This window comes from Gobius niger (genome assembly GCF_951799975.1).
Source record: "Gobius niger genome assembly, chromosome: 20".
In the NCBI taxonomy this organism is placed as follows: domain Eukaryota; kingdom Metazoa; phylum Chordata; class Actinopteri; order Gobiiformes; family Gobiidae; genus Gobius; species Gobius niger.
This window is the reverse complement of record NC_136871.1, coordinates 8882791-8903441: the sequence shown is the minus strand read 5'-3', so window position 1 is coordinate 8903441 and position 20651 is coordinate 8882791. Positions and strand designations below refer to the sequence as shown.

Sequence of the window (20651 nt, the reverse complement as noted above, 5' to 3'; positions counted from 1 at the left end):
TAACGGAGGCTGGGACTCTGGCTCTTCTCAACTTGCGGAGAAAGTAGAGACGCTGATTACTTTTCTTGACCAATGATGTAGTGTGCATGGTCCAGGAGAGCTTCTCTGTGATGTGCACCGTTGATTGTTAGAGGAGCATGCTGGACCCGCGCTCTTCGAAAGTCCACAACAATTTTTTTTTTTTTGGATGAATCCAACTCAACCATGCTGCCGTCCTGTCATTTTTGTTTGAGTGAAATTCCTTTACAATTGTGAGCAGCATGTTACTGGTTTTGAGATGGTCAACTGATCATGTTTTTGTGCAGGAATACATTTTATTCAATGGCTGCTTTAACTGCCTCCTTCGTCAATTTCCGTCCATCCATTTCCTCAGTCTCTCCATGACGGTACTTCGGACCCGAATTAACAACTTTTTGAGTGACAGTGCAGGATTTTAGAGGCAGTTGTGGTGAACAGGTCTGAGCTCATTCTACACATTAGGACATTGTTGGAACATGTAGGAGGAGGAATATACTTAATTTTAACATTTTTAAACTCAGTGTAGGCCCTTTTAGTACGGAGCTAGGCCATGAAGTGAAAAAAGTGACAAAAAAGCAAAGGAGAAGGCAAAAAACACTACAAAAAAAAATACAAAAATGTGATTTAAATGTGATGACAACGCAGCGAAAAAGTTACAATCAATTTTGTAGGTCTTAGCGTTCAAATGAGGCGTTACACTGGCCTGTAGGCTGTGAGCTTCAGTCGAGAAGTTTTTTGGGGTAAAACTGAACTTGAGAAACTGTGCTGGGTTAAGGTGGGGGTTAAGAGGTTAAAAACAAACATTGAAACTGGAAAATCAATCCGATAACGGACCGGTAGCCAATGCTGGGAGGAGAGGATGGGGATGATGTGGCTGTGTCTGGATGAAACGGTCAGAAGACGCAGTGATGACTCTGGAAGGCAAGAATGAATCGCCTTCTCTAGGTCTTTGCGTGAGAGAAAGTGCTTAAAGGAACAGGTTCTATGTTCTTGCCTGAGCTTACACGAGTTGATACGTACCTGTCTGGTCTTTGTGCGTTTCCTCAGTCATGCACAACGACCAAAGATTGTGCCTCTCCCAATATATTCCTATGGCTCCAAACAGGGGTGAAGTTAGAAGCTACCACGCTATTCCAACGGCACGCACAAAGACCAGACAGGTACGTATCAACTCGTCTAAGCTCTAAGGCAAGAACATATCCCAGTATGTAAAAACGGTGGCCTGTTCCTTTAACCTTGGCCAAAAGCTGGAAAAAGCTTTGAAACAGCATTTATTTGTTGGTTGAACTTCCATTCTCAGTCAAAGACAACGCCCATGTTCCTGCCTGCCAGCTTCGATGAACTATCTGCACATCCTGGCGACACAAGGTCAGGCGTTTTCATGTTGTAATCCATCGTATTTATATTTTTGCTCAATAAACTATTCATTGCATTTCACTTTCTCTGGCAACGCTTCATTATAAAATCCAAATGATGTGTGTTTTGCTCGAGATGTGAAAAAAACAACAACCTCTGAACTCTTTTTTCCCCCCCTGATCCAATTTCTTTCAAATGGACACCAGAATGACACACCTTGTTCTTCCATTGTCCCCGTGACATTGTGTCCTGGGAAAGCGGCGCCACCTGCTCATAGCGGCTCGATATGAAGTGAAGCGTGCTTTCGCTCAGCGCCGCGATGCTATTGACCTTCTGCCTAAATATAGAGCTGGTGGTGGGCCCAGGGTGGCAGGACGATTACAGCTCTTGAAAGACAAAAACAACTTTCGCGGCCGATGCTGCGGCGTTCGTCTGTCACCTCCGTCCAGGGATCAATGGCGACATCCATTTTTGCCGGGCGCGTGTTTTGCTGGGGGTTCATGATAAGTGCTGTGTTTCATGCTCTTGATTGTGCAGCTGACTGGAGCAGTTAATGACAGCAGTGAGTACCTCTCTGACGGCGGGGGAAGGGCCGTCAGGGAAGAGCCCATTTTCCAACATGCTTTTTATTCATAAACCTGGATGAGTCGCAGACAGCGGTTTTGCCTTTCTCATAAAGCACTTCTCAATTAAATCAAAGCTGCTGGACGCTTCGCCGACATCACAGGCGGCGGACAAAAAGCTTTCAGCAGGTTTATGAATGTAGTCAATTACAAACAAGAAAATGTGCATTTCAATGAACCATTCAGGCTGAGATGGGGAGAGGAAATGCAGGAGTTGGGCTAATAAAAACACTGGAAAGGATCCTGCTGCTCAAAAGGGAATCCCTCTGAGCGGCTTGTCTGGTCCTTTTGATCATCAGCTGCTAAAATAAACCACTATTTATGCTTTTATCAAAGAAGACACTTAGAGCAGATTTACCAGCATAAATGCACAGGTCCGCAGGGAAATGTATGCGTGAAAACATGTCTGCCTACATCATCTAATCTGAAATCTTTGCACAAAAAGGATGTCAATTTATAGAGTTCAGGAGGCAGGTTTTTAAATTACACAGGCTTTTATAGGCTTTTGAGTGTCAGGGCGATGAGTGTAATTTACCGCAGACCTACAGTACCTGTCCGAAGTTTGGAAACACCTTTTTCATGTGTTGTTTTTTCTTTGAATGCCCGAAAGTGCAAGATCGCGGATACAACCGGTCAAAATGAGATTCCTTCGCAGGGTGGCTGGGCGCACCCTTCGAGATTGGGTGAGGAGCTCAGTTACCCGGGAGGAGCTCAGAGTAGAGTCGCTGCTCCTTCACGTCGAAAGGAGCCGGCTGAGGTGGCTCGGGCATCTGTTCCGGATGCCTCGTGGCCGCCTCCCGCGGGAGGTGTTCCAGGCATGTCCTATTGGGACAAGGCCTCGTGGAAGGCCCAGGACACGCTGGTGGGACTATGTCTCCGAGCTGGCCTGGTGTCACCTCGGGGTCCTCCCAGAACAGCTGGAGGAGGTGTGTGTGGATCGGGAAGTTTGGGCATCTCTGCTGAGACTGCTGCCTCTGCGACCCGGCCCCGGATAAAACGGAAGAAAAATGATGGATGGATGTTTTATTTCAAGACTATTAACATTATAGATTCTCACTCAGTGCATTCATTTATGAATGAACACATATAGAATTATACTAGAACAGAACAAGCTGAAACCAGAACTTACTTTTGGTATGGCTTCCACAGTTATGGTATGGTTTGTGGCCTGATCAAGACAGTTGTCGAAACACGTTGCCGTTGTTCATGTTAATAGAGGACTTTTGGTCTTTCATTTTTGTATACTGTGTGCATCAGACCTCTTGCTTTTCTACCTCCACAGTGATGGTATTCAGCTCTAGTAGCCTATACCTATTGGCTTGTTCTTTGAGAGCACCTGCATTTTCACACAGCTTTTTGTCAACTTAAGAGCTAATTGAAGCGCTCACCTCCAACATATAGAATCATGTTTTAAACCAAAAAATGTGAAGCCGCCTTTTGCTTAGATTAATACTTTGCACACTTTACTCAATGAGCTTCACGATGTACTCGATCAATCAATTGTTTTGTATAGCCCCATAATCACAACAGGAGTCGCCTCACAGGGCTGCACCAAAAACAATGAAACAAAACAAACAATGCAATGTCCAAGCAAATGTAGTGTCAAGGCAAACATAATGTCCAAACAGAGAAAAAACACAAAAACCCAGTCGGAGAAAAGCGAAACCTCGGGGAGAACCACAGAAGGAGAGAGATCCACTCCCATGGACGGGCAAGCAGATAGACCCCAGGGCCGATGGGAGTTCCTCTGTCAAAATGCCAAGAACACAGTGTGGTCACCCTTTTTTTGTTATACATAATCCCATGTGTTCATTCATAGTTTGATGTCTTCCATGAGGATCACACAACGCACTGTAAATCGTGTTGAAAATAAAGAAAAGCTAAAAACATACAAAACATTTCCAAACTTTTGACGGGTACTGTATTCAAAATGGGTCTACAATTTTATCAAAGCTTTAAAACATTTACAATTGTTGGATGTTTCAGAGTAAGGTTTTGGTTAATTTTTGATCGGAAGAAAAGAACAGTAAACTATTTTGCTCTCCGACTGCTGCAAAATAAAATAGGAGACAATTCACCACCTTGTTTATGTCTGATGACTGTAGTGGCATAGATTTCATAACACATGTAAGTATTTGGTGGATTCCTCTCAAAATATCAGTTTAAAGAAAATAATCTATAGGAAATCACTTCGTATTTGACACTTTGAGAAAAAAGCGCTTTGGACGAGGCCGCTCATGTGTGGAAATCAGCCGAGTATCCGTCATCGAGCAGTGAACGCGAGTGTGTATTCCTGTGAGAGGCGAGGTGACATACAACTTTAATGAGAACAGAGTGTTACATGTGGCTTTGAGGCGCACTCATTATTGACTGAAGACCACACACAGTTAACGACTACACTCGAGAGGAACAGGAGCGAAACTGCACTCACCGAGAGCGAGAACACATTCAAGACACGCAGAATATGCAAATGTCACGTCGGCAAACTCAACAGAACTGTATTACGGTTCAAGCAGCAGGTCATTTCAGCGACACTGTAATCACACGCACAGCTTCAGGAAACAAGAAATACTTCAATAAAGAACAAGCTACCATCACAATATTCTATTATGTTTTTTTTTCTCTGAATGGTTAAAAAAATGTCGACATAACATCAGGAAATCTTCTAGCAACTGAAACCCATGAATGTGCTACTATCTGCGATCTCTCTAACGTGGAGACAGAAGTGCAGCATTTTTGTTATCATTGATGTCTATAAGTTGTCTATAGGAATGACTTTGGACACAATTAGCAACAATTTAAAGGGACTATACGGTGTTTAAAATTGTTAAGTATTTTCCTCCCCCTACATGTTCCAGCCGTGTCCTAATGTGTAGAATGAGCTCAGACCTGTTCACCACAACTGCCCTATAATCCTGCACAGTCACTCAAAACGTTGTTAATTCGAACCTTATAGAACCTGCAGTTACGGATAAGGCCTGAGGTGGCAGTAGTGAGTATAAAAATGACCAACTTGCTGCGATCTCGTTCCTTTAAAGTTGCATTATGGAACTTTTTGTGACGCAGTGGCTGAATGGATGTTTAGCGTGTTGCCTTTACTTTCCTCCACAATGCTCCACAAGGATCAACAGTTTTGTAGGCTTTCCTGTGAGACAGTCCACCAGCGCTGAAAACCTACCAGAAACTTTAAAAAGACTTAGTAATAAATAAATGATATATATATATATTGTAAGGATTCTGACGAAATCTGAACAAGCCTCTGACTCATGCTTTGCTCACACGCTACACAACAAGAAGACCATGTCACTGAGATGAGCTGATAGACAATGGTCCCCACCATAATCATTCTGAACACAACGCAAAGTACAGATAATATACAAACACATAGACACAAACAACTGACTCACTGATAGGCAGTCACTCTCTCTGTGCAGAGGAGTGCAAGACTAGGATAAAAGGAGACTGTCAACGGAGTTCTGGACTTCACTTCTTCTCTTTCTCTGAAGTCACCAGCTGGTTATACAATGTAACTAGGAACAATGGCAATAAAAGCCTTATCTTTGAGACGCCTTCTATCTCCAGTGTATGCTTTGGCTATATCCAAATAACTGTTCTCGCGTGATACAAAAGAACCAGATCCTAACAATATATTTATTTATTTATTTTTTACATAAAATGTTCCATAATGCACCTTTAAACTTTACATGCTCTTCTACTGTGTGTTATTTAAAAAAAAAATCTGGTACAGGGCCTTTAAAAACTTTGACAGTTTAGACTCATTAATTTAACTATATTTAAGTTAAAGGAACAGGCCACTGTTTTTTTATACTGAGATATGTTTTTACCTGAGCTTAGATGAGTTCATACGTAACTGTCTGGTCTTTGTGCCCGTGGAGGAGCTTGGTAGCTTCTAACTTCACCCCTGTTTGGAGCTATAGGAACACATTCTCACACAGAGACCAGGCAGCTACACATCAACTCGTCTAAGCTCAGGCAAGAACATATCTCAGTATGAAAAAACGGTGGCCTGCTCCTTTAAAAGCTATGACAGTTTAGACTCATTGATTTAACTCTATATTTAAGTTAACACTATTAAGATATAGCAAAAAAAATACATGTGTGCAGTTAGAAGACAAAAGCAGTTCTAAACAGGTGAGTTTTGGATCTAGCTTTAAACAGGGTGAGGTGCAACATGTTCACCAAATCATTAATAAAGAGAGAGAAAACTTGTTTATTGGCCCTTGTAGGTGCCTCTAGTGTTGCTGCTGCTTCTGTTGTTGTGTTATTGGGCAAGACACTTCCCCTTGCCTTTTGGGTGGGCATAAAGAATCCACTATGATGTGAAAAGCTTGTTTGAGACACTATGTCATTCATAATCAGAATATACAATACATAAGTTAAAAAAACGAATTTAGTAAATGACAAAAACTAATTATTATGATATAGAAACAAAACATGTCTCCTTGGTAGATTTATCCCCTTTTTAAGTTGTATTAATGATTTATTTATATCAAACACATTGCAACGCGCCATTTAAATCAATCGTCACTCGCCTGATAATATATGCATCCCCTTCAGGCGTTAGACACTTTACATCATGAGTTCCCCAGCTCTGTGTTGACGGCTCTGATATTTTTTACTCTTTTTTTTTTTTCTTCTTTTTTTTTTTTTTTTGGCGGCGTGTGAAAAATCGATGGCATAGCTTTGTGCCAGCCCCGGGCTCCTGCAGGTCCCCGTGGACTGGCTCCGTTTATTGTGCTCAAAAAAAGGCAATTACAATGTTAATGTGTGTCGGCGGGAGGGAGGGAGGAAGGGAGGGCTGTGTTGGCCCCGCTCCCCCCCCCCCCCCTCCCCCCGGTCTGCCCCTGTGCCTGTGTGTGTGAGAGAGAGAAGGGGAGGCAAGGGAGGAGGGGGGGGGGTGTCATAGGTTGATGGAGAGAGCAGAGTCAACGTGGGTTAACAGCAAAACGGCGTCTGGGGAGTGTTTGTGATCAAATACGTACAGACTTGGCCGCCGTACGAGGCAGCGCAGCCGCCGAATTAGCCCCACTGTTTCCTTTTGATCCACAGCAATTGTGGAGCACGTACAGCAGCCGCAGAGATTTTTTAGATTCCTGCTGCCAGTGGTGGAAGAAGCACTCAATATTCTTACTTAAGTAAAAGTGAAGATACAGGACCAAAAATGTACTCAAGCAAAAGTATCTAATGCAATTTTACTGAAGTAAAAGTTTAAAAGTATGGATTATAGAAGTGTGCAGGATTTTTTGTACATTTTTTTATCATTTGAATACAACCAGGTCTAAACGTAACCACTAACTCAGGTCAAAAACAGGAACTAAACCAGGTCTAAACAAGGTCTAAAGGAGTAAACCACTAAAACAAGCCTAAACTGGGACTAAACACTTTGTCTTAGAGAGGTCACTTTGAAAATAAAATGGTTTTACTTTTAACCCGATTTAAAAATGTAGTGGAGAATAAAGTACAGATACGGGCCCTAAAATGTTGTGAAGTACAAGTAAAAAGTACTCATCATAAAATGTACTACTGTAAACCTACTAAATGTATGACTATACTTTGTACTTTTTACTTTGTTGCTTTCCACCACTGCCTGCTGCATTCTATATATAATAAGATCATGTAAGAAATGTAAAGTACTGGAGTTGAAGCATTGAAGCAGTTTATGTACTTGTTCATGTAGTGACTCAGATGCTAATACTTACACAACTCTTACTTTAAAAAATACATATTTTTAGCTTATGTTAGCAGGGTTTCCACGGGGCATGAAAAAGCATTAAAAGTGAAAATGAAGGCCTTAATGTCATCAACAAGCATTTAAGTACATTTCTTGGGAGATAATGATATTGCTCATGTATTTTTACTGCACAAGTTAATCAAAAATACAAAAAATATTTTCTAAAACACATTGAGCTGCAGTTTTGGCTGAAATTGTGTTTTTTTTTCCCCCCTCAAAGGTTTCCTGTTGTGTCCAATTTGCTGTTGAATATTTATTAAAATTGCATTACATTTGACATGCTGCTGTGTAAACCGTGGTTAGTCTCAATACTCTTTATCAAGTCCCTCTTAAACATTACATATTGTCCTTTAACCTACAAGTTTACTGACCATCTTCCCTTAAAGGCACACTGTGTAACATTCGGGACCACAGAACTGTTTACAGCGAGAGGAAACGCGCTCCTGATGACCCGCTCGACACAGAAAATGCTATTTTTGCAGTGAGTAATCAAAGAAGGGGTTTGAACGAGGAGCAATTTAGTCGACATCACCATGGAGACGAGCCGGAGACGTCCCGCTCCTGGCAAGAATAGAGTCAGGTGTTTTGAGAGGCGAGAAATATGTAATAAATACATGCTTGTATTTTATTCTGTTCATTGGGTGAAATGTTGCACAGTGTGGCTTTAACGAACACCAGATTTTCAGAAGGATTTTGCAATATATTATTTCAAGCACATTTTATTCTAGTAGTGAAACCAAAAAAGTAATAATGATAAAGCATTTTTATCCATTCCATAAACGTACAGGTTTTCTCGCATTTCCTGTGAATGTGACCCTGAAAAGTGACCATGCAAATTTTGAAATGTGCCTATAAATGTGCCTCTATGAAGAATGTGGAGGCACAACTAACATTTTAGTCTGGTGGCCTTTGTGATGAAGTAAATAAGAAGTAATCTGTAATAGGGCCTTTAACATGACATCCATAATACAAGTTTTATTGCCTCTATACATGGTGCATTTAGGATTCATGATGTACTTAAAAATATATACAGTATACAGATTTTGTCCTCAATCACATGGCCAAGTTATTTAGTCTTTATTCTTGTGGTTCGTCTTGGTCCAGGTATGCTCTTCTATAGTGTCCACAAACATACGTCCGCAGTATCTGTTATTGTCTTGCGTTGTTCCTGCTGTGGCGTTACCGGAGCCATCAGGCAGCGCTAAAAAGGAGCCCCACCTCGGCTCGGTCTCGGGGGAGCTCATAATAAGCCATTAAACAGGCGCATTAGAGCTAATGAAAAGGCTCTCAATGGTTTACTCTGCGGGCCACCTGGACGTCTCCCTCGGATCAGCCCTGTCACTAAATAACACGGACGTCCGCTCCCGTCGCACACGCCGGCGAGGAGGAGAGATGATATACACCGGAGGTTCTCAAGCTGGGGTACATGACCCGCTGGTGGGCAGCTATTTCGGGTGCTACTCAGGCTTTTTTTTTTAAAGAGATAATTTCATGTTTTAATAATGATGATAATAATAATAGATTTAATTTATAATGTACTTTTCATTCGAAGGAAAAAGAGCTATATTTAAAAACACTATAAAACTACACCAGATTAACACTTCCAGCGTTCCTATATTAAATTATTATATTAATTCAAATGAGTCCAGACTTTGCACTCCTCTGAGCTGCACAGGGAGGCTATTCCAGAGCCGGGGTGCAACTGAACAAAAGGCTCTATCACCCATGGTTCAGAGCTTCGTGAAAGGGACCTGGAGGAGCCGGCCGCTGGATGATCTCAGGTTGCGGGTGGAGCTTTGGAGAGGGATGAATTCTTGTAGGTTTGATGGACCATGGCCGCTGATGCATTTATGGGTGAGAAGGAGAGGATTGAATACAGAATGGGACTGGGAGCCAGTGGAGGGAGTATAGAATTGGAGTGATGTGCTCATCCTAAGGATTGCATAAGGATTTCTTGAGGCGCTGTTTTGTATGTATTGCAGTCTTTTAATTTTTTGTACTGGTTTACATCTGATTTAGAAATGATTTAGTCCATATTTCAGAGCCTTTCAAAACCTGGTTTAGTCTTGCTGGTGTTGGAAGGTCAAATATTTTTGGTACTTTGGTCCAAAAACTTGCAGAATGATGGATATGGAGGCTTATGGAGGCTCAACATTTAGATTTTTTATCTCATTATTCCTTTTTTTTTCACTTAATAAACAGTAACAAACCAAACATAAGTCATCAACACACATACTTTGTTAAATAATAGCAATTATACAATTAAACCAACCCAAATAGGATAGAGGTCCTCTTTTGTAATCCTCAAAATAAACCAGTAGAATCCACAAATATCCTTTGACCCCTTTTTTACCACTATATTTGAAAGGTAACTGTATTGGAGAAATAAGTGACTGGAAATCTGTTCTTTCACTTAAGTAATGAAATGAAGTACTTCTACATATTATTGTCATTGCCTAAAATAAAAAATGTCAGTAAATGTCAGTACTGTCTTATACCTTTGCTGTGTCTCCTAAATACTGCTGCCTCTGTTAATTCAATAAAATATCACTTTCACTTTATTATGTATTATGTGGGATTTATTTATTGCCTACTGTTAAACTCAAAAGAGAATATCATGTTCATCTCAGCCAAGTGTGAATAATAAATCGTATATTTCAAAGCATCTCTGGGTAAGTTTAATCCTTTGTTGTGTGCACAGGCGCTCTCCGTGGTGCTGAAATTGGTTCTTCTCTCTTTCTCTCTCTCTCTCCCTCCCGCTCCGTACCTGTGATTGTGATGCAAATGTTAATGGAGTGAGAGGCGCGCCGTGATTAGCCTGATGTGGACTAATTTCCCTCCTCTGTGGCCCCCCCAGAGACCAGACTGCCTTTTCTCTGCTGCCTTTGACTCGACGAGGAGCGCCTGTTTTCTGCTTGGTTTCACACCACACTCTCACTGGACACAGATCCGCGTCGGCTTCGGGCTGTGTCGTACACGGCCATTTTTCAGATGATGTTCTGATGGTGAACAAAACGGTCAGGCACTCTTTAAATGACACTAGCTTCACTCTGGATGTAAGAAAACAAAAGTCTAATAAAACAGCTTGAAAATAATGATGCTTTGGTTTCACATATCACCTTTTTGAACACTCAACGATACGCACATGCACTCTTTCACTCTCCACTCTGGTGATGGTAAACAGTATGTAGACACACAACTGCCCTGGGGTGAAGGGAGAGTGCCATTCTGCCCCCAAACACCATGAGCCAGTCACATGCCACATTCACACCTGGACAAGCTCGTTCATGCTAGCTAGCCAACAAAGCTGGGTTTCTGGAGCCGGCTCTATTGTTCAGAATAGGCCAAAAATAAAAATAGCAATAGAGTGGCAAAATAAGACGATGTTGCGAGTGTTAAAATAAACACATGGAGGTCAGAATGACAAACCTGAGGGAAAAACGTTTCAGGGGTAAGTCAGGGAACATCCGGAGCCTACTGCTATTTCCTTATGGCTTCAGGAAGAAGGAGGCTATTGCGGGGTTTCAGGCGACATCACAGCTTTCTAAATACAGTTGGGGTGGGGCAGGTAAAATTATTTTGTTCTCGGGGTGATTTTTAGTGTTGTACAGAGAGATCATGGACCCAGTCATTAATATTGGTAGTGTGACATCATCACATTCTAGAAACTGAAAATAGTTAGTCCATTCTTAATTTATAGTCTGTAGAGTTTGGGATATTCTACAGTTACCATGGAGATCAGCCATCTTTGCAGCTGTTAGCATACATTGCCATTGACTAACATTAGCTAAAAACAGTATAAAAAGTGGAGAATAAAGCCGTGGAACAACTCCGTTAGCTGCTGAGTTACTGTAGTTACTAGTAAATACATCTAACTCACTGTGGTGTCCAAGTGTTTTTAATGTGAACAATAACTCCAGTATTTTAAAATTTAAAATCTCCATTAGTTTACAATTGCTGCTAATCCCATAATGCTTAGCGCTTACCAAACTCTATTGAAAACGACAGCAGTTCACACTGTTCGGAGCTGGATTTGAACTGTCAACTTTTAGCTCAATGGATGAACCGCGGTCGCTCCATGCTTAAAGGCACCTGTACTTTTTAAAGTATGGCTTGAGATTATATTAACTTTTTTCTTTATAATTGCAGCTTTAAATCTGATCAATGACAATTATTTACAGCAACTAATCCAACCTCTTCAATTATTGTCCTATAAGTTTCAATTTTTGTAATTTCTTAGTCTTTTTTTTTTTTAAAGTTTCAAATAAATAGAGGCGGTTGGGTTTGGCCTCGGTGGCCTTACATTTTAAGCATTCATTCATTTATTCCATCACGACACAATACAAGCAAAGAGTAAATGATCTTTTGTGTTAATATGGGGCACGGTGAATACAATGAAAAATGCTTTTATGGACCTGAAGTTGTAATCTGATACAAGACAGAAATGCACACAAAAACAAGCTCCTCTGTTGGCTGCAAGTATATTGTAAAACCAGTAATGCACCACAATGTGTTATACAATTCAATTACCAATATCTGTGGTAAATTTATAGGAGTTTTATTGTTGATCTTTTGAAAGTCCAGTCATGGTGTGGAAAAACGTAAGGTAATTTCACAGATATATCCAAAGACAGCATTTTCACCATACATTATAAGAAGCTGATTGGTCTGGCAGTATACTATATCAGCACTCAACACTTTGGTTTACATTGACGGCAGCAACAGCAAACATTTCTCGAAACATGCTATTTATCAAAAGACTGAATTCTCCATTGTGCTGCTGCTGCTGCTGCTGCTGCCTTCAGGAAAATCAAGCATCGTAATTGCCCAAATTGTGCTTTTATGTTGGTGTGATTGGAAGCCAAAGCTGGAGTGGAGGGGCCTGCTTTCCTTTCTGTGATGATGATGATGATGATGATGATGATGGTGATGATGGTGGCAGTGATGATTGAGGGGAGGGTCGAACCTTGTGCCAGCTCAGCCAAGTGTGTAATGTGAAAAGGGAGCCGCGGGGAGAGGTGGGTGGGGGGGTTGGGGGGGTTGGTGCACTGTTGGAAATGAATTTGAGTATTCTGTAGTGTTTTCAGAGGCAGGTGGATGCACGTAGAACAAAAGGAGTGGAACCGGTGTGTGAGAAAATACAAAGTAGTACAAAAATGGGAGAGAGATAAAAAAAAAAAAGAAAAGATGATCTGATTGGCCATATCAGGTTTGCGCAGAGGGGAGAGGAAGACTCCCCCGGGATGTGCCATTCTGACCCCCCCTCAATGACACCAGGGACAAGGCAATAGACTGAGAAAATCACTTTCCACATAAACGTCTGAAGATTAGAAGATGGGAAAAACATACAGACGGCATCTCGTCATAGAAGGGGGCGTGGCCTCGCCGAGGGGGAAAATAGAATATTTTGGGAAACACAATTTTTCACTCTTTTTAGCCATTTTCGGGTTGAATATGAACTTATTTATCACATACAAATAAAGTCAAATGTAAATCTGTCCCATATTGATATTCTTTCACAGCAGATTGTTCTGTAGAAGTGAAAAAACGGCAGTTGTAGCTAACGCTAGCTAACCTTTAGCATTAGCCCGATGCTAACATGTAGCATCAGGTTAGCATTCTCCGTTTTTTTTATGTATTTATGGGCTGTTGAACCACTTTGCGCCTCTCCATGTCTTTGAATCTTTATTTAGTAGAAAAATATATCAATAATTCAGCGTTTGTTAAAGTAGTTTTTTGAATAATTAGAGAAAGTTTAGATTTTTTCAAAATTGGTTTCCCCCTTAACTGCTTTCAAACATGACCATATATGGGCGATTCCAGAGATGCCGTCTGTATCTATATTGTTTTTTTTTCAATCAATAGTGCATTAAAGTGCATCACGTTAAACACCATCTTTGCTAAAACATAGTTAACACAATTATATTTATGATTTTACTAAAAATTGTACCCAGCTTTCTTTACTTTGACCATTTTTGTGATGTTTAAATTTCACTTCCTTATTGCACACTGACAGGAAGTGACATAGAAGAAGGTAAACAATTCTAAACTGTTGCCTTGCCAACCATGTTAAGTCAATGGAAAATGAATGGGTCAAACTGCTGTGGAATTCCTGCCCATCTTTTCTTCATTAAAATTGCTACTTCACTGAAATAGAATGATAATTATTTAACTGATGTTTTCCTAAATGGGTTTCAAAAGCATTAAAACCTGTCATATGCACTTTAAACATGATTGTTGCTGAGTTATTTCAAACAGTGGTTCCCAAACGTTTCACCCCAAGTTCCTCCTTGTGAAATATTTGACATTTCAATCCTATCAAGATCACATGAGGCCTAAGAATTAAAAAAAAAAAGCTTTAAATTGTGACTAAACTAAACTGCATGTAACACATATCCACCCAAGGCCTCACCAAACCAACCTTGACTTTCTCGCCATTTGTTTTTTGTATCCTTGGTGCACTGGGTTACTGTATTAGGTCATACGGGGGTCTGTGGGTCGTGAGGGGGGGTGAGATGGTGGCGCTTGTGTCAGAGCTCCCGCGGCTCACTCGTTTTGACAGCGGCGGCGACGGCGAGCGAGGAGAGGGGCTGCGGCGCGCTGATAACACCCGCTGTCATTAATTCTTTCATTCACACGGGATAATGGCGACAGGGAGCCGCGTTCGTGCCCGGCGCTGTACAGTCTCCCCCCGAAATAGGCGACGAAAAATACGCTGTGTGTAAAAGCAGAGCCAGGACGCGCGGCGTGACTGCGTCGGGGCGGGAGGTGGATTTGAAGGCCTGATAAAGATCGGCCTATTTGGATGCTCTGTATTTGAGTTGCCTGGATTCTCTTGCAGACATCCAATAGGCCGATTTTAGCGTTTCCCCTAATACTGCTGCTTGATTTGTTCATGTTTTTATATGAATCTTCTCAGTGACATAAGACCTTTGTGTCTTATTTTACAAGGAATCTATGGAAATGTTTGCGTAATTGCGTAAAGCGCTCGTCCTTAATTGATCAAACACAAAGCATCCTGGGGCAGCCGTTCCCACTATTGTCTCGAATAGCCTACATAAGTCATCACCATCATGCGAGTGTGCAAATGCATTGTCAACATAAGCCTTTCTTTGCTGCTCCTTGTATTGTCATGGACACTGTTTTATCCTTGCCCCTCGAACGCGCGGATCAGATGACACTCCTTTGATCGAAGCAGACACGACTGGCCACACCTTTGATCGCGGGCCATGCACACACAGTGCAAACACATCGTCTGTGGAGTCATGCACTGGCAGCATGGCGTTCAGTCAGTCAGTGGGTTAATGCGCTTAGAAAAAAGGAAACTGTGGCACTGGTCAAATCCGCGCGCGGTGTCAAGTCTCAGAATATGCGTCTCCGGACGTTGCTGTCGCCCGAAGCACTCTTGCTCTCTGTGGGGATCTCAACATTAAGTCGTTGTGTGGTTCCGTGGATAAAAAAAACCCTTAACCTATTTCCCCGTATCTGTTCTATTGGCACGAGCACACAAAATGTCGGTGCCAGTATTCGTGAGCTAATTCTCAGTGCGCAATTATAAGGCAGTCAAACATTTGAATTCACACAGAAAATTCTTCTTTTTGGTGTGTGCGTAAATTTGATTTGTGGAATGTAGGCCTATACGTGAGAGGCATCGGTTTGGGATATGTCCGCGCGCTATTACGCGCTGATGCAGGTACCAGTGAAAAACTGCTGCAAGGCACTTTGTTGTCATTGATTTAATTCACAAACAGATATAGAGACAGTGGGTAAAACAAAAGAACAAATGCACTGCTTCACTAAACAGATCTGGCTAAACGTTTGAGAGCTGCTCCTGTGCGTAAAAGGACCAAACTTCTCAGTATCTCCGGTCATCCGTATGGAAAGTTGCTCACAGTAAACACTTCCAAATCAGAGAACAGCTTCGACTCTACGTGACACGTCACTAAACAAATGATGAATGAATGAATGAATGAAGGAAAGTTCTCAATTAAACGCTTCACTCGGAAACGAACAGTCAATGGGTTTGAAAACACTGTGTGCGCGCGCCCTCAGCTCTTACCAGCAAAAACAAAAATTAGTCCCTCTTTTTTTTTTTAAATCCAACAAATCCAATTACACTGTAGCTCCGCGTCCTCTTCTCCAGCCACTGTTTATTGTTTATTTCTTTTCCTGGCATTGTTTGATAAGAATTCTTCTCCACATAGACGTTCTTCATTTTCCTGACTTGCTTTTATACGCGTAAAGTTATGCAAGCTTTGAGGCCCCCAGAATGCCATTGGACGTGAAGCAGAGGTTCGGTGGGTTGTGGGCTGGGGGATAGAACGGTGGGGGTTCTTGAAGCGCCTCCCCTAGAAATGCAGCAAATCTGTGGCGTTTTTTTTTTTTTTTTTTTGCGCGCGTGTGTGTCGGCGGGGCACGAGAGGGAGGCTGTAGAGATCGCATTGGCACTAGTGTGTGTGATGAGGACACGTGTCTCCTCCCTGCCTCTCCCTCAGGGCTCCTCGGTACCGCATTGGCATCAGTGAAAGCACCTGAAAAGAGACGGCGTGCGAGCCGAAAGGGAGTCACGTCTCGGGCCTTCGGAAAGACACCAGAAAGAACAGAAGAAGAAAAAAAAACGACAAAAGGAGAAGAAGAAGACGTGGTTTTGATTCGTGGATCTGGTGCGTAACGCTTTTGCGCGCACCGCTCTGTTCACGCACAGCCAAAACGTCGAGCATCAGAGCGCAGTGCCAAGATGCAGAGACGGAGCAGCGGCATCTGAAGGTGACATGAACCTGGGTAGAATCAAGGAGCAAACACTGAAGAAGTGGAGATAGCAACTGAAATCTTTTAACCACTGCCGCTTTGTTTAGTTGTGGTCCTTATTCTAACTCTCTTGGAGGATTTTTAGTCAAGGAAATTAAAAATGGCGACGTTAATTAAAAGCAAGCTGTCGAATAAACTGTCAAACGCAGCCACCTCTGTGTCCAACAAATCCCAGGCAAAGGTGAGTGGTATGTTCGCAAGGATGGGGTTCCAGGCCGCCACCGACGAGGAGGGTCTGGGGTTCGCCGCATGCGATGACTTGGACTACGACCACCGGCAAGGCATGCAGATGGACGTTCTAACGTCCGAGGAGATGACGGGCGGCGGGGGAGAGGGGAGCGAGGGCAGTGGGGAGATGGATGGGGATAGTCACTACCAGAGAGACGGCACCGGACCGCCAAAGTCTGCGTCCAAAGACGGAGCTTCGCCCAACGAGCTGAGCGAAGCCAGACCCAAAATCACCGCGTGGGAAGCGGGGTGGAACGTGACCAACGCAATCCAGGTAAAAATGTGAATGAAACACACAAAAACATTGCTTAATTACTATTTTAATAAATGTCTCATAAGGTAAAAGGATTGTTGTTGATCATCGGGAAAACACAAAGTTCTCTTAATTATGTATTGATGTTTAGCTCACGCATTAAGAGAGCAGTCAGGGCGTCAAAATGTGCCGCAAAAAGGGAGGTATAAAGCTGTGCCCTGTAACCCCCTCCCTCTTCACACCCACGCACACGCACGAATTCTTTGTCTGTAAAGTAATGTCCATGTGCTGCCGATGCAATCTGATAAAAGTGCACTCCATAGTCCGCATCCTCAACAACATGTGCGATGGCAACATTTACAACAGAAAAGGCCCTGGATTTAAAGCGGCTCTGTAGATTTAAACAGACTTTAACAGGCCTTGTGTAAATGCATTGAAATTAAAATCAGTGTCATGTAATCTGTTCAATATTCTTTGAAAGTAGCCAATAACAGGCTATTTCTCTGCATGTCATTGGATAATTAAATGTTTTGTAACGGAGTTTAAGCCTCCCTTTTGTTTTTAAATTAACATTTCTACGGTTTTACGCACAGTCAAAAATACATCTCTATATTGATCAAAAATGTTTCCAGCGACATTGTATTACTGACACATTTCTGCAGCGCAAACATTTACAAACAGCCGTCTTGATTTCCCTGCTCTGGTTTAAAATAACTACATTCATTATATATAAAAGAAAAAAGTGTCAGATAAAGAGGGGAGCGTCACCTGAAGAGGGCTCTGCGACAAAAAAGCCTTTAGACGGACCGCTTCCTTTTGCCTTTTCGGGACATGAGCCACCACGGCCAACGTGACGTCACTACGTGTGTCTCCTCTAGTGACGTCAGAGGCGAGTGTATGTGCTCAAAGCAAAGTGGAAAACCCACAACATGAAATAACAAATAGCGCTGCTGCGAAAGTCAAATGTGTTTCCCAGATGAGTTCCAAATGTAGCAGATATTGTATTTGATTATTTATATTTTAGCCAATTCAGGCTATTTATATTAATAATAGTTGTAGGTCCCACCGGCTGCTTTAAGTCACACAGTCATTACACACATGATTAAACTCGTTTCAGTTTTGCCCAGTGAATCAATAAACAATTTATATGGACTTTCAGCTGGAATCTTATTGTATCATTTGCCCATAACGCTTGCACCTTTGTGCGTTTATCTACAGGGGATGTTTGTCCTGGGCCTGCCCTATGCCATTCTCCACGGTGGATACCTCGGACTCTTTCTCATTATTTTCGCCGCCGTCGTGTGCTGCTACACTGGCAAAATCCTTATTGCCTGCCTGTATGAGGAAGACGAGGACGGACAACTGGTCCGTGTCAGAGACTCGTACGTGGACATTGCCAATGCCTGCTGTGCACCCCGCTTCCCGACTTTGGGTGGCCATGTCGTGAATGTAGCGCAAATCATCGAGCTGGTGATGACATGCATCCTGTACGTGGTGGTGAGCGGGAACCTCATGTACAACAGCTTCCCAAACATGCCCATCTCACAAAAGTCCTGGGCCATTATCGCCACCGCCGCGCTGCTGCCGTGCGCCTTCCTCAAAAACCTGAAAGCTGTGTCCAAGTTCAGCTTGTTGTGCACTTTGGCCCACTTCGTCATCAACGTCCTCGTTATTGCCTACTGCCTGTCCAGGGCTAGAGACTGGGCCTGGGATAAGGTCAAGTTTTACATAGACGTCAAGAAGTTCCCCATCTCCATTGGGATTATTGTGTTCAGCTACACCTCACAGATCTTCCTGCCATCTCTGGAAGGCAACATGCAAAAACCCAGCGAGTTCACCTGCATGATGAACTGGACCCACATTGCTGCCTGCATCCTCAAAGGCCTCTTTGCGCTCGTGGCCTACCTGACCTGGGCCGACGCAACCAAGGAGGTGATCACAGACAATTTGCCCCCAGGCATCCGCGCCGTAGTCAACTTATTTCTTGTGTCCAAAGCCTTGCTTTCCTATCCCTTGCCGTTTTTTGCCGCTGTTGAGGTCTTAGAGAAATCCTTTTTCAAAGAAGGAACAGGCACGTATTTTCCAGATTGCTACGGGGGCGATGGACGCCTCAAATCGTGGGGACTCTCACTCCGTTGTGGCCTTGTGGTGTTCACCTTGCTTATGGCCATTTACGTGCCACACTTTGCGCTGCTAATGGGCCTCACGGGCAGCCTGACAGGCGCAGGCCTGTGCTTTCTGCTTCCCAGCCTCTTCCATCTCAAGCTCCTTTGGAGAAAGCTTCTATGGCACCAAGTTTTCTTCGACGTCGCCATCTTCGTAATAGGAGGTATATGCAGCATTTCTGGCTTCATTCACTCAACGGAGGGGCTCATAGAGGCCTTTAGGGACAACATAGAAGAGTAGTTGGTAGATGTTCAATGCAAATCCCCATTTAGTCAAAGAAGAAAAAAAAAAAAACACTTCCGGCAAGCGCGAACCCTTCAGCTTAATCCATGCGTAAAAGGCGCATTTTCATACAGCCGCATCCGTTCACCAAAATATACACGCACTCAGTGAGGTGCGTGTGTGGAGTGACCTGGCAAGTAAGCGTACAGAGGCCACCTTGTGGACAGTGCTAATAACATGTTTGCAAGTGGAGATGATTGGATACGTTTGGTAATAGGCTACAATCATACGAGTTAATCGGTAACATCCAAAATAGCACACGTCCCTCTAATTTAACTTAACAATTTACGAAAAACAGTAAGTAAAAAAAAAAAACCCACACAAATAGCCTAGGATAATTAAAACATAATAGGCCTATAGTTTCTTTACACGTGAGGAATTGGACCTTTCCCTTATGAGATTTACACACACAGCAGCTATACAAACTATGCATTGAATGTATGATAATAGACACACAGAACATAATGAAACTGGAAGTAGAAATGACAAAGCTCCGTTTTATTGCGTAAAAGCGTGGATATTTATGATTTGAGAGACTTTTTTTTCAACGTTTACGTCTTATAGACCTGTTAAGTTGGCTTTATGAAATGTCACTTGTCCTTTTTGGTTGAGAGATCAAATGGAGAGCCCGCACTTTCCGTTCAACACATGAAAAACATGGCCTATTCTGAGGTTTGATGGATTTCCTATTTCCTAATTTGCTGTTTGAAATCTGAAAAGAGGAAAATGTGCATACAGACATTTTTCATTTTGTGCAATCCAATGGGTCCTGTGGAAATGTTATAAATCCGTATGTGTAGTGTTATTGTGGTTTCAAAAAGATGGAATGTATATCTCAAAGTCGTTAACATATATCGTGAAATTAATATTAAAGAATAAAGAAATAAGTGACATTATATTGTAAAAACGTGTGTGGTTTTATGTCAAACGAACGGTCAGAACATGTATTTTTTTGTTCTCTATAATAAAAGAAAGAGGAAAAAAAACAAAACACGGAAGTCATTTATTTGAGTTTGAATTGTGTGTGAAGACTGAGACAGACCTAATGCAAGACTCGGGATGACTCACTGATCCGTCCCAGCCTGTACTGTGGGAGTTCAAGGTAATGTTTCTGCGCGTAAAGAGACGCGGCTCGTCTTGGACTTTGGAACGCGCTGCACCAGAT

The 20651-nt window shown here is 42.4% G+C and overlaps 2 protein-coding genes and 1 long non-coding RNA gene across 3 annotated transcripts in view; 1 reads left to right on the top strand and 2 right to left on the bottom strand.

The window, feature by feature from the left end:
* Positions 1-20651, bottom strand: part of LOC306980135 — an 857770-nt gene that overhangs the window by 278589 nt on the left and 558530 nt on the right. The gene's annotated exons all lie outside the window — the stretch shown is intronic.
* The window catches only part of inka2 (inka box actin regulator 2), a 373123-nt gene that overhangs the window by 125302 nt on the left and 227170 nt on the right, over positions 1-20651 (bottom strand). The window lies entirely within an intron of this gene.
* Positions 16151-19553, top strand: slc32a1 (solute carrier family 32 member 1). The gene is made up of 2 exons (XM_079579493.1): positions 16151-17059; positions 18257-19553. Exons 1-2 carry the CDS (start codon positions 16658-16660, stop codon positions 19442-19444), a joined length of 1590 nt encoding a protein of 529 aa, XP_079435619.1. The 5' UTR covers positions 16151-16657; the 3' UTR covers positions 19445-19553.